Source organism: Argopecten irradians, chromosome 12 (genome assembly GCF_041381155.1).
Source record: "Argopecten irradians isolate NY chromosome 12, Ai_NY, whole genome shotgun sequence".
Taxonomy (NCBI): domain Eukaryota; kingdom Metazoa; phylum Mollusca; class Bivalvia; order Pectinida; family Pectinidae; genus Argopecten; species Argopecten irradians.
The window spans coordinates 1,676,154-1,689,069 of NC_091145.1; the positions used below are offsets into that span (position 1 = coordinate 1,676,154).

General features: G+C 31.3%; 1 protein-coding gene across 2 annotated transcripts in view; it reads left to right on the forward strand.

Moving 5' to 3' along the window:
* Positions 1–11,480, forward strand: part of LOC138336129 (synaptotagmin-1-like) — a 44,589-nt gene extending 33,109 nt beyond the window's left edge. For both annotated transcript variants that reach the window (XM_069285443.1, XM_069285444.1), the window contains one exon: positions 8,283–11,480. In XM_069285443.1, coding sequence (XP_069141544.1) covers positions 8,283–8,357 — 75 coding nt within the window. In that variant the 3' untranslated portion in view covers positions 8,358–11,480. The remainder of the gene's footprint in view (positions 1–8,282) is intronic.
* Positions 11,481–12,916: the final 1,436 nt, after the last annotated feature.

Consider the following 12,916-nt stretch of genomic DNA (forward strand, 5'->3'; position numbering starts at 1 on the left):
TTGTAGTACATATAATGTGTGTTCTGTTACTGAAACTGTACATGGCGTACTCTCATCCGACGGAGTTAAATTTTAAAACAATTTTCTACTGAACATTGTATTGTTACACTTCAATAGAATACCCACAATATTTTCATATGAAGAGACTTTTCATGCATGAAGTGTATTTAACCAAGATTTTCCAGACTATGCCTGTGTGAGTTTTACACCATGATGTACCCATTAGCAGTTATAATCGGTTATTAACAACTCTGAAATTTCCTTTCCATTATAGATTTTACTGTCTCATAAACTAAGTGTTATTTGTCATTAAAACGGCTAGTTTACTTTAATTTTCTCTTACTCGTGAAATATTGTCGTCATTATTTGCACTATTCATGTTTCCAAATTAGTACACAAATATAGTGCCTTGTTTGAATCGCCCCGTGGAAGCATTTGAAGGTGTTATGTTTAAGGTTGTTCTGGGTCAGTAGTGTTTGTGTACAGTAGTACTATGGATAGCGTGTGACTGGAGTGGGTGGTCTAGTATAGCACAACATGTCTGTGTTAATTTGTGATTGCACAAAAACTGTTTTCTTGTGCAGGTACAACTATAGCAGCGTACCTTGATTCTCTTAAAGCAAATCATGTCAAGCGTGGCTGACAAATTTTTCGCTCGATGTAAATTTCATTGTCGTCAAACTTCTACACTGATGGGTTTGTTCGAGTAACTTAAATTGCTTTCTTGTAGATATTCTGTCCCCTGACTCACACATAGTTAACAACTGTATTCCCACTCTTTCTCTGAAGTTTCATGCGATTTGAAATAAAAAAAATCGAGCAATTATTTCCCCCTTAGTGCACCTGTCAGATCTATGTATTTAAAGAGATTTTATTTTAAAAGGTGGGAACTCATGCTGAAATCTTCTCGATTTAGTAGTAATCACTTAGACTTGCTTTTACTTTATGCGACATTAAATTAGGAAATTATTTGCCGTAATAGTTAAAAAAAACTATTTAGAATCAAATTTCATTTAGTAAGTAAAGTTTAAGTTGCTACGTTATGGAGTTGTTAATTTCAGACAGGAGAATGTTGCGTATATTTTCAATTCGAAAATTTGAAGAACGTGTTCACGAAATGAAACATGGAGATGCTTATCTGTTAACGACACCACCTATCTCTCTTGGGAAGTTAACATTTCACCATCAGTGTTGCCATCTAAAAGATGGCTTACACAGGTCTCAAGATGTTCTTTTTAAATTGAAAGGCATTAAAAATCTTAAAAGTGCTAGTTTTCTGCTGTACTTAGGTAACGTTTTGTAAATTTTCATTTTGTTTATTTCTTTTATTTATTTACTTTTTTTATTTATTTATTTTACCTTATTTATTTTATTGTATTTTATTATTTTACTGCTGTATTTATTTATTTCACTTTCAGAGTAAGAAATACTGTATAAAGGCTGTTCTACCCTGTAACATGATGATATTAGGTTTTTTTTCTGAATTAAAGAATTTTATCGAAATGGTAAAAGTTCTTTGGGAATTCAGCTATTCTCTTCTTGCTCATGGTCTAATAAGACTACTTATATCATTCGGCATATGATTATTTTTTTTTTAAAGTTTCCATTTTCTTTGTGAAATTTTAGTTTATGATAATGATGATGAATGTACTAGAGCTAGTTTAATAGCAGCCATTTCATGCAGTCATGCTGGCTATATAACCATGTTCAATATGTCAATGGTTCATCGATAATAATGTGCAATTACTGCTTCATACTCGATTACCATTATAATTAAATCAGCATTGCCATAACCTAATCATATCCTTTATAAGCAGAATGCACCCGTGTAATTACTATTTACAAAGAAGAGTACTGTTATAATGTCCGTCGCTTGCTACCTTTGTGGATGCAGTTTTGCTACTTGTTAAGCTGGCTTTCAAACGTTCCTCGCATCCATTGCTAGTTTAGTTCATAAACGGGATGTATATACTCATCATCTCGCCTCTGTGATCATATGAACATGGTCGAAAGGGTAGCTTTATATATTCCACTTTCACTTAATATTCTTGCCATGCCCACCCATTTTATGAGCCATGTTTTCATGCTTAAATGACATCCAACTATTTTAATGGGAATAAAGCACGTTTGAAAGAGTAAAAAATTGAAAATTCAACATAACACCATTGAGATGGAACTCTGTTGTGATATTATCACACTCTAATTAACAACAGTTAGTGTCTTGTGGAAGATATTACAATCACCAGTGAAAATACATGAATATTTATGTTTTAATGTATCAACAGTTTAAGTCAAGTTATATAAATCCTGGATCCTTTGATAAGATCTTAAACTGTTGGTTCACTTCAAACTTTCAATGAAAATGTTTTTTATCCCACAAGTTACTTTGAATTCCAATTTCACACTGTTTTGAGGGGTCGGCCGGAACAGGAGAAATAATGAGGCATTTATATAATATTTTAGGTGACAATAATGCTAGAAACTGGTTCGTGTGTGAGATCTTTGCACAGGTGAAAAGTATTTCACTTTCTAATTGACATATCGGTTCAAGTAATTCGTTGTAATATTGAAAAATACGTGGCCATAAATTATAATTGCTAACAGGGTTTGAACAATATAACTACCGGCACCTCGCATCTATTGATGACCATGTAACCAGGGAGGCGGCCACGTAACCCAGCTGTCTTCCGCCTCACCAGACAAATGTTGTATTGAAAAAAGACTAAATCAGATTCATATGTATTGGATACATTGATTATATTCTAAATGCAGTGATGCTTAACGAAAATAAGAAGATGATGTAGAAGGGTACTATGTGAAAAAGGATCTAAGTCGTACTAGAAAATCAACCAAGCGAATACTTCCTGTACATCAACGGTACAATAACCGGTTTTAAGAGGAAACTGAGTTAACGATTCAGTACATGACATCTGTGTTGGATAAGACATCGAAAGTATGGTTGATATAACACATTAACACGTGAAGACAGTTAAGGACAGAATCTAATATTATATTGTGCTTCCGTCTCAAAACACTCTTTCGAAATGATAAACGTACAAAATGAAGACGAACAACAGCGTTTTTTCGTTTAGGTTTTGTTTAACATTATATCCATATATGTCTCTTTATTTTCAATGTATTATGGCTTACTTCTATGACAGAGGCAATCTTGGCATTCTCCTTTGCTTTCACATTCTATTTCTTGGTAGTTTCATCCTGCATCCCCCATCGTCTTTTAAACACTAAGTATTCATGACAATTACTGGAACTATAACGATAACCGACTGTTTGTCTAATAGTAACATTATCAGTTATGATATTGGTGGCTGCTAAAGTAGATAAATCATAACTGGTGTTTTGTTTATCGTTATTTTCAATTTCCGAAAGTGTACATGTTCTTACGAAAATTTGTATTTACGAGTATTCAACCCATAGAATCAAACCTGAATAATGTGTTACTTCTGTTTACCAGTGGGCACTTGAAGTTGTCTTTTCGGCAGCAGTCTGGTGTCGTGGGAAGAACGGTTAACATCCCTGTTTCACTCGTTTGTCTATCAGTTCTCACCAACACCCTCACATTTCGTACGTGATGACTTAGTTACTCCACCTGTTCGCAGATATTCTCGTACGCAGCTCGCACCGTATACTTTTCCTGAACCCAGTAACGAATCATGTCACGTATAACTCCAGTAAATAAAATACACCCTGTTAGTTATTCTACCGACTTATTTCGTATAGTATATTAAAAAATTATATGTAGTGGAAACTGATTAACTTTAGCATAAAATAACATCAATAATAACATCACATAACATCAATAATAACATAAAATAACATCAATAATAACATAACATTAGCATAACAACATAATAACATAACATCAATAATAACAAACATAACATACAATAATAACATAACATCAATAATAACATAACATCAATAATAACATAACACATATAATAACATAACATCAATAACATAACATCAATAATAACATAACATCAATAATAACATAACAAATAATAAATAACATAACATCAATATCAATAACATAACATAAAAAACATAACATCAATAATACATCAATAAAAAAATAAATAATAACATAACACAATAATAACATAACATACAAATACATAAATTAATAATAACATAACATAACATCAATAATAACATAACATCAATAATAACATAACATACATAAACAATAATAACATAACATCAATAATAACATAACATAACATCAATAATAACATAACATCAATAATAACATAACATCAATAATAACATAACATCAATAATAACATAACATCAATAATAACATAACATCAATAATAACATAACATCATAATAACATACATCAATAATAACATAACAATAATAACATAACATACATCAATAATAACATAACATACATCAATAATAACATAACATCAATAATAAAACACATAATAACATACACAATAATAACATAACATCAATAATAACATAACATAACATCAATAATAACATAACATCAATAATAACATAACATAACATCAATAATAACATAACATAAATACATAATAACATAACATCAATAATAACATAATAATATAACATACAATCAATAACATAACATAACATCAATAATAATAACATAACATATAAATAAATCAATAACATAATACATCAATATAACATAAATCAATAATAACATAATACATAATAATACATAACATCAATAATAACATAACAACATCAATAAATACATACATCAATAAATAACAAACATCAATACATCAATAATAACATACATAACATCAATAATAACATAAACAATAATAAAACATAACATACATCATAATAACATAACATAAAATACACATACAATAATAATAAATACACAATACATAACAACATCAAATAACATAACATACAATACATAACAAAATCAATAATAACATAACATACATCAATAATAACATAACATACATCAATAATAACATAACATACATCAAATAATAACATAACATAACATAATAACATAACATAACATACATAATAATAACATAACATACATAAAAATAACATAAAATACATAATAAATAACATAAAAATAATAACATAACATCATAATAAAACATAAATACATCAATAATAACATAACATCAATAATAACATAACATACAATAATAACATACATACATCAATAATAACATAACATCATAATACATAACAACATCAATATACATAACATAATCAATAATAACATAACATAATCAATAAATAACATAACATACATCAATAATAACATAACAAACATAACATAACAATAATAACATAACATCAATAATAACATAACATACACAATATAACATAACATACATCAATAATAACATAACATAACATAACAAATAACATAATAATAAACATAACATACATCAATAATAACATAACATACATCAATAATAACATAAACAACATCAAATAACATAACATAATAAAATAACATAACATCAATAATAACATAACATACATACATAACATAACATCAATAATAACATAACATCTATCAATATAATAACATAACATACATCAATAATAACATAACATACATCAATAATAACATAACATAATAATACATACACATAACATACATCAATAATAACATAACAAATAATAATAACATACATCAATATATAACATAAAACACACAAATAACATACACATAAATATACATAACATACAATAATAACATAACATCAATAATAACATAACATAATCAATAATAACATAATAACATACACAATATAACATAACAATAATAACATACATAACATCAATAATAACATAACAATCAATAACATAACATCAATAACATAACATAACCATCAATAATAACATAACATAACATAACATATAACATACACATATAACATAACATCAATAAAATCATAACATAATATAACATAAAAATCAATAACATAACATAACACAAAAAATAAAAATCAATAATAAAAACATAATAAATAACATAACAACATAACATAACATAACATACAAAACATAACATAACATCAATAAACATAACATCAATAAACATAACATAAAATCATAATAAATAACATCAATAATAACATACATCAATAATAAATAATCAAATATAAAATAATAACATCATAAAAAAAAAATAACATAACAATAAAAATATAAATAACATCAAAAATAACAACATAAATAATAACATAACATCAATTATAACAGAACATCAATAATAATATAACATTGAATTCTAACAATTTGTTTTCTTTCTTATACTATACAGATACTATTTTTTCTGAGTAAGCATGCTCTAATAAAAGATTGATATTACTGTACACGCACACAGTTTAGCGGTAATTTTATTTTAGTGCTTTTCACGCCTAAATGATTCGTTAAAATTTGATTGCGCTAACCGAATCTTCTGATTTTTAAATACTATGTCGTTAATTTAGCTCTTGTTACGGTAATTCATCATTGCGCCAATGTGTTCAAAATCGTTATTGTGGTAAAATAAGAATGTTTACAATATATAAGGGTTCCCTTTCGTATATTCTTGGTCCCTACTATGATTAAAAAGTCTAATTTTGATCAACTGCATGACCGATTTCTAGGCACTTCAGTAATATCTACCACTGTTGGTGTGCTTTTTCAGCACAACTCATATGTACAATGACATAAAGAATATGTTAAAATAATGCATCGATTGTGCTGTGGCGTTTGCTTTATTTAAAGGGAGGTAATGTTTTATTTTTGTGGCAGTGATGTTACATATACATGCCTCCCATCAGCATGCTCTTCGTGTTCCGGATCAGACGTTGTCCGTTCTTGTGTTAGAAACACTAACTCTAAACGTTAATGGAGTTACAGTCTATTAACACGGTAAAAGACGTATTGAGAAGAGGGATGGCAAAACGGTACAAAGACACTAGTGTTACATTAGCCAGCCAGACTGATTACATACCCCCGAATGTTAGTGTAAAAAAACTTTTATTTGAATTAGCCTGATTTTCCATACATACGTCTGCTTTATGTCAAACATTCGGGTTGAGAATGGGGTTTGTTGTTTTTACATGGGAGTAAAGACATAAGGTTTTGGTGAGAAACTTGCCAAACTGTTTCTAAATAACAGTTCATAATATTTGCGACATCAGTCAATCAGCATCTTTAAGCATTGTTTAGTCTACAAAGAAGTTTCTTCCACCAATATAAAGAACTAACCGAAACTGCAAGTAAATATTGTGACTCGGATGGTGTGTGTGGAGAGGGACCACTTTGTTGTAAGCTATAACAGTGATATGACAAACATACTTGTGGTCTCAAGTAGGTTCAAGTGCCCCTCAGCGCCCAGGAGCGTCCACACACTTGCTTTGAGACCCTTCCATCAAGTAAAATGATTTGGAAGCATCCTAGCACAGATGTTCTTACAAAATATTATTTTATAGGTTACTTTTGATATCAATCTCATCGCAAACCTGTTTCCAATCCGTTTGGTCAGGTGTTGTGCACCAGACAAGACGACAAATTGGCACCAAAGTGCCTTACGTATTACGCTTAGGAATCAAACCAAATTCCCCTGCCATATAAACCCAGACAAGAGGCCGTATCATACCAATATATTGTAAATGAGAATGGATGGAAAACCATCCCATTTGAAGTAAAATGTTTAGTAATTGCACAATAAATCATGTTGGCAAAGTTAATTAAACGCATAAATATATCAAACAATTTAAGGTCCATTTGATGGAACGTAATATTCATGTATGAATTATTTTCAATGTATAAATGATAAGACAGAGAATTATAAATATCGAAAAGAGTTTTGAGATATATACTTGGCTATGTAAAGTGACGTAACACTTACGCCATGTTTGTAATTTACTCAGTGCAAGTTATATAAGTTTCTTTCTCCAAACTTAAATATAATTCTTAATGCATTGAATGTGTAAAGAATCAAACCTTTACTAATTGAGGGTTGTAATATTGCTTTTGACTGAAACACGTTGTTGTTTTTTGTTTTGTTTTTTTAGATTTTTTTACTCTTTTTTCTTACTTTTTTTTTGTTTTTTTTTTTGTTATTGTTTTTTGTCAAGTACGATATTGTTCCGCCAGAAGGTCAACTTCAAATTCCCGCATCGGGATGGTCTGCTTTCATGCTATCACCATCGATGAAAAGCTTAATGAAAATAATCACTAATTTGATAGTTATCAATAAAAGTGTTGATTTCGGCATGTTTTGAATGAATTATTTATCCTTTCAGGTTGTAAGTGTGAGCTGCCGTAAGGCAGGCGCCTACGGAAAGATGCGGATGGTAGAGGGCATCCCCATCAAATAGCTATTACGTCAATCCGAGGACCGAACGGAAGAACCACTGGACAACCTGCGACAATGACAAATGTTTGACTCATCAAATAGGAAACCTTTTATCACCTCATCTTATTTTCTTCTTTTTTTGTTAAAAAATATTGAATATTAAGTGCATATGTATACGTACACTATAATCCATTGAATGGCAAATGCCAGCTGTATCATTCAGCTATATCAATATTGATAATATATTTAACAATAGGCTTAGTAAGAACTTTTGATCTCTGTTTAGACATGTTAGATTCGTAATGGGCAAAGGACTCGTTCTGAAATCGCGTGTACATCATTTTCGACACGTGGTAGGTTTTGACAATGTTGAAGGCAAGATGTATAGATTGTAGACGATCTAATATCACTTTTTATCTCCACGGGTTTGACAGCTGAAGTCTCTGTTATGGTATTAATGCGACTGAAAATGTTAAATTTCTTTTGATTAAGTTTAAAAAATTAAACACGTGAATATGTCTTCGGGGAAAGCAACAGTTGTGATGACCCATCACCGCTAGCTTACATGTTAAAACAAAGGGCTCTGTCGAGAGGGGCTCAACAACTACACGATAATATCCGTAATGAAATTTAGATGATCATCATTTTCAAAGAGAATCTCACTAACACTATGCTAACAAGTTACTGATAGAGTTTTAGTGGTATTAGCCATTCTTCTAGAGGGAAAGAGTTGATGTTGGTCGGTTAGATTAAGATCTTAGAAGGCCATTTCGGTAGGGCTGTTGACAAGCAAAATATGGGGCTAGTGTTTGAGGCCGACGGTGTACGCCGTTATCATCACCAACTCTTGCAGAGATTTAATGCATTTTCCAAAAGTTAATAATATTCCTTATCAGCACAGTTGATAGCTATCTATAGTTTTTGATCCAAAAGAACCTCTTTGGTTTTGGCATTTCCCAAGAAAATATTTTATCAGATGTAATAGCCATCTAAATTTATGGTTTGATATCAGTGGATCTCCAGTTTGCTATCAACAACTACCCTACTGTGAACAGATGCAAGGTGAAGTGCAGTGAACACGATGCACCATGGCTAATACCACTATCCCCACAATGGGTGCCTTTAATTCTGACATTCCCCTGGTCTGGGGGTCGTAGAAATGGTAAATAGGGCGTTACGCTAGAGTCTTATCTCTCGGGAGTTTAAGACAACAACAGGTTTACTAGATCTAGTATAGATCGGCGTGATAACAACCTTTTTGGTGGGATTAAGAACAATGTTGTCCGCGATTAAAGCACTGATCGGACTGAAGTTATGAGTGATATAACCAACTGACCCAGATTTTATAAAAAAAATAGTCAATAGGATGATTACCATTTTGAAAATTAAAACATAACAAACAAAAAACATTGAAATAGAAACTCTATTTATTTTACATTGATTCAGAAACAAGTGATACAACTTATATATGTAAATCACTCGATGGCCCGGAGGTAAGCGCGAGGGGTCTTAGTGTGGGAGGAAACCGGAGTGCCCGGAGAAAACCCACGTGATCGGCCAGGTGACCCCTAACCTTTTCACGTCCGTGCCGGGGATCGAACCCCGGCCGGCTAGGTGAAAGGCGAGCGGCTTAACCACTACACCACCTGACCACATTGGGGTTATATTACGTTATTAATGTCATTCTAATACTATCCATGTTTAAGCTTATATCATAATTATTTTTTGAAATACATATGCAAGATATTTGCTTGGTATCTTATCATACCCATTTGAGAAATTGATAATTTTTCTCAGATACCCTGTTATTATCAATGATTATCATGTAGTTATCACGTGATCCGGCTGTGCCTATTAACCACGTGATATAAACAAACTCTGATTAAATCCACATCATTGGTACGACTTCCCCATGATCTACTGTCGGGATGTATCGAGGAGAATGTCCAATAGAAATTCGTAAATTTGAAAATGTCAAATGATTTTTGTCTTTATTGTTCTACCCTTTTTAAGAAATATGTTCTAGAAGAAGAAAACAGGAGCTGACAGCCTGTTGTCTATCGTTTGATGACTTGATATACGTCATAACGAAGTGGAGGCTAATCCCATCCTACACATGTCACTCAGTAACTTGTAATTGTAATATTATCCAAGGAAATACATTTGCGTCATCTGTATAAACATGACGATATGAAACTTTTTTACACTTACACATCTTAAGAGATATATGTTTTGCTGATGTACGTAAACGATCAAATAACCTATTGTTATTATATGTTAGTTTTCTCTCTCTTCTCTTCGTTTTTGGCATTTTCTCTTCTTCTTCTTTTTGACTTTTTTTTATAGGTAGCCTACGTGTTTTAACACTTGTCACCGATGCGTGGATTTCCTGTGATATTTATCGTACTAAAGTGGGATATAAGGAAGTTAACGTATATTTAAATCGAAGGTTAAATGATCTGTCAAAGAAACAAACTTTTGGACTTAATTATATGCACAATCGTGGTCAAAAGCAACACGTATGTATAACCAGGAACTCGTGTGTATAACCAAACATATATCAGGAACACGTGGGAAAGATATGTTCTGATTGTATTGGTTTTTTTGTAGGTTGTTACAATGCTTAGTAGTTGTTATTTTACTTTCTATTTTAATCATATTTTTTCCGATATATTACGAACATTTTTATCACCATATCTTTCATTTGTAAACATGTTTAGTCATTTTTACACATGAACTTTATTCGGAAACTGTCATTTTTGGCTATTCAGAAAGCTAAAGGACATGTGTGGTTGTCTTACTTTACGAAGACAAGTGTGAATATAGCGTTGACATTTCACAGTTTCAGAAGAAAAGATCATAAAAAGTAGCCGTCTAAAATGTAAGAGTATATTTTTATGTAAAGTGCACTAACGTTTCATTTTTTGTGAAGTATTTTTTTATAGAGGCGACATTGATTTACGACTTTGAGATGTATTTAATGCAGTTGATCTGCGACGGTTGAGACGTTGAGATGTTTGAGGACAGCTGGCTGGCCCGCTACAGCAATATTTACTGTTGAACATTCCATATATATACTAATCTTTATTTACACAACGTTATGAGACTCCGTCCATATATTTGTAATAAAAACCATTGCACACCAGTCGATAGTGTTTGTGATTTATACCCACCACCAAATCTCTTGTTTCATAGCCAACTGGGTGGTATTATGTTTACTGTGAACGCTATTGGCCTCTATTTTACAGATGCTTTGTTTACATCAGCCTTAACAACATAAATATTTAAGTTACTGTAAACCAATTAATTTCGGTTAAATGTCGCGTGCGATAAGAAATCTCTAAAATAGATCCCCTCGAATAATTTAACCAGATCAAGTGTAACCAAAAGAAGTCTTTAAAGCGAAGATAAATCAGCGTGAAAAAGTCTAGCCACGAAAACTCGAAAATAATTTAGTTTACGGTACGGTGATATTGAAGCATAAAAGAAAAGAAATAAGCAGATGCTACTTATTGGCTAAATAAAAAGTGAAATAAGTTTCTAATCTAGATCATAACGTTATAGCTGCACCATAATCACGTTTATTTGTGTTGATATTTCCATATAGTAATGTTATCAATCGGAGATGATATAATGTCTAAGAACTCGCAATGTATTTTGATTCTACGTTCTCACCAGTGTTACCTCAAAGACACATTTTCTGTTCGTTCTCGTCGCTTAGTCACTTCCAATGAAATAGAAAAGAAAAATATAGATTAGAAGTCGGTGAGATGTAGAAAATGTTTGTCCGCTACGCTGGGCCTCGTCGCGTTTCTTGCTACTTGGCTGATCTCGTGCCGTTTTTACTATTAACATGATTGATATGGAGATTAATTCTGCCATATGCACGCGTCCATCTTAAGTTGAACATTTTGTTGGGCTGCAATAAGTGGTAACGCGTGCCAATGTTCATATATTGCTCACATTCAATGTATGATTTCACTCTGTTTTCTACTGCTTTTGTTATTTTGGAGTTGATTTGGTTATCAGAATTGTCACTCATTCATTTTTTGATGAAATAAAAATATAAAAGATTTGTCATTTCAGACAAAATGTCAGAAAGAAGAAATATCAGGAAATTAAATGAAACCGATACCGGATGCAGTCCATTTAGGAGATCTATTGTGTTTACATCGAGCGGTGATAAACGGCGGGGCAGGGTAACCGAGACATTCGGTTAGGGAGCTCGACCCGATACTGAAATAAGACGGGTCGTATCAGCAATTAGTAAAGAAAACTGTTCAGGATGTGTCCGTAACCAGAAATTCGACTTATTTCAGTTGAAACATCTCTGAGTTTTACTTCAGATTCCTGTTCTGAAATAATCTGAATTTTTGATAAACACGATTTTCAAATATTATTTGCGAAGGTCAATTGGTCTAGAACTTTTAAATCTAAACTTACACTTGAAATGGTATTTATAATTATTTATGTAAATACGAGTATATTTATAATCCTAGTTTTAATTAAGTTTGATTAGATTTTTTATACAAACAACTTAGTTAAAAAATACATGTTCTCGTGACCTCGATACTTTGAAAC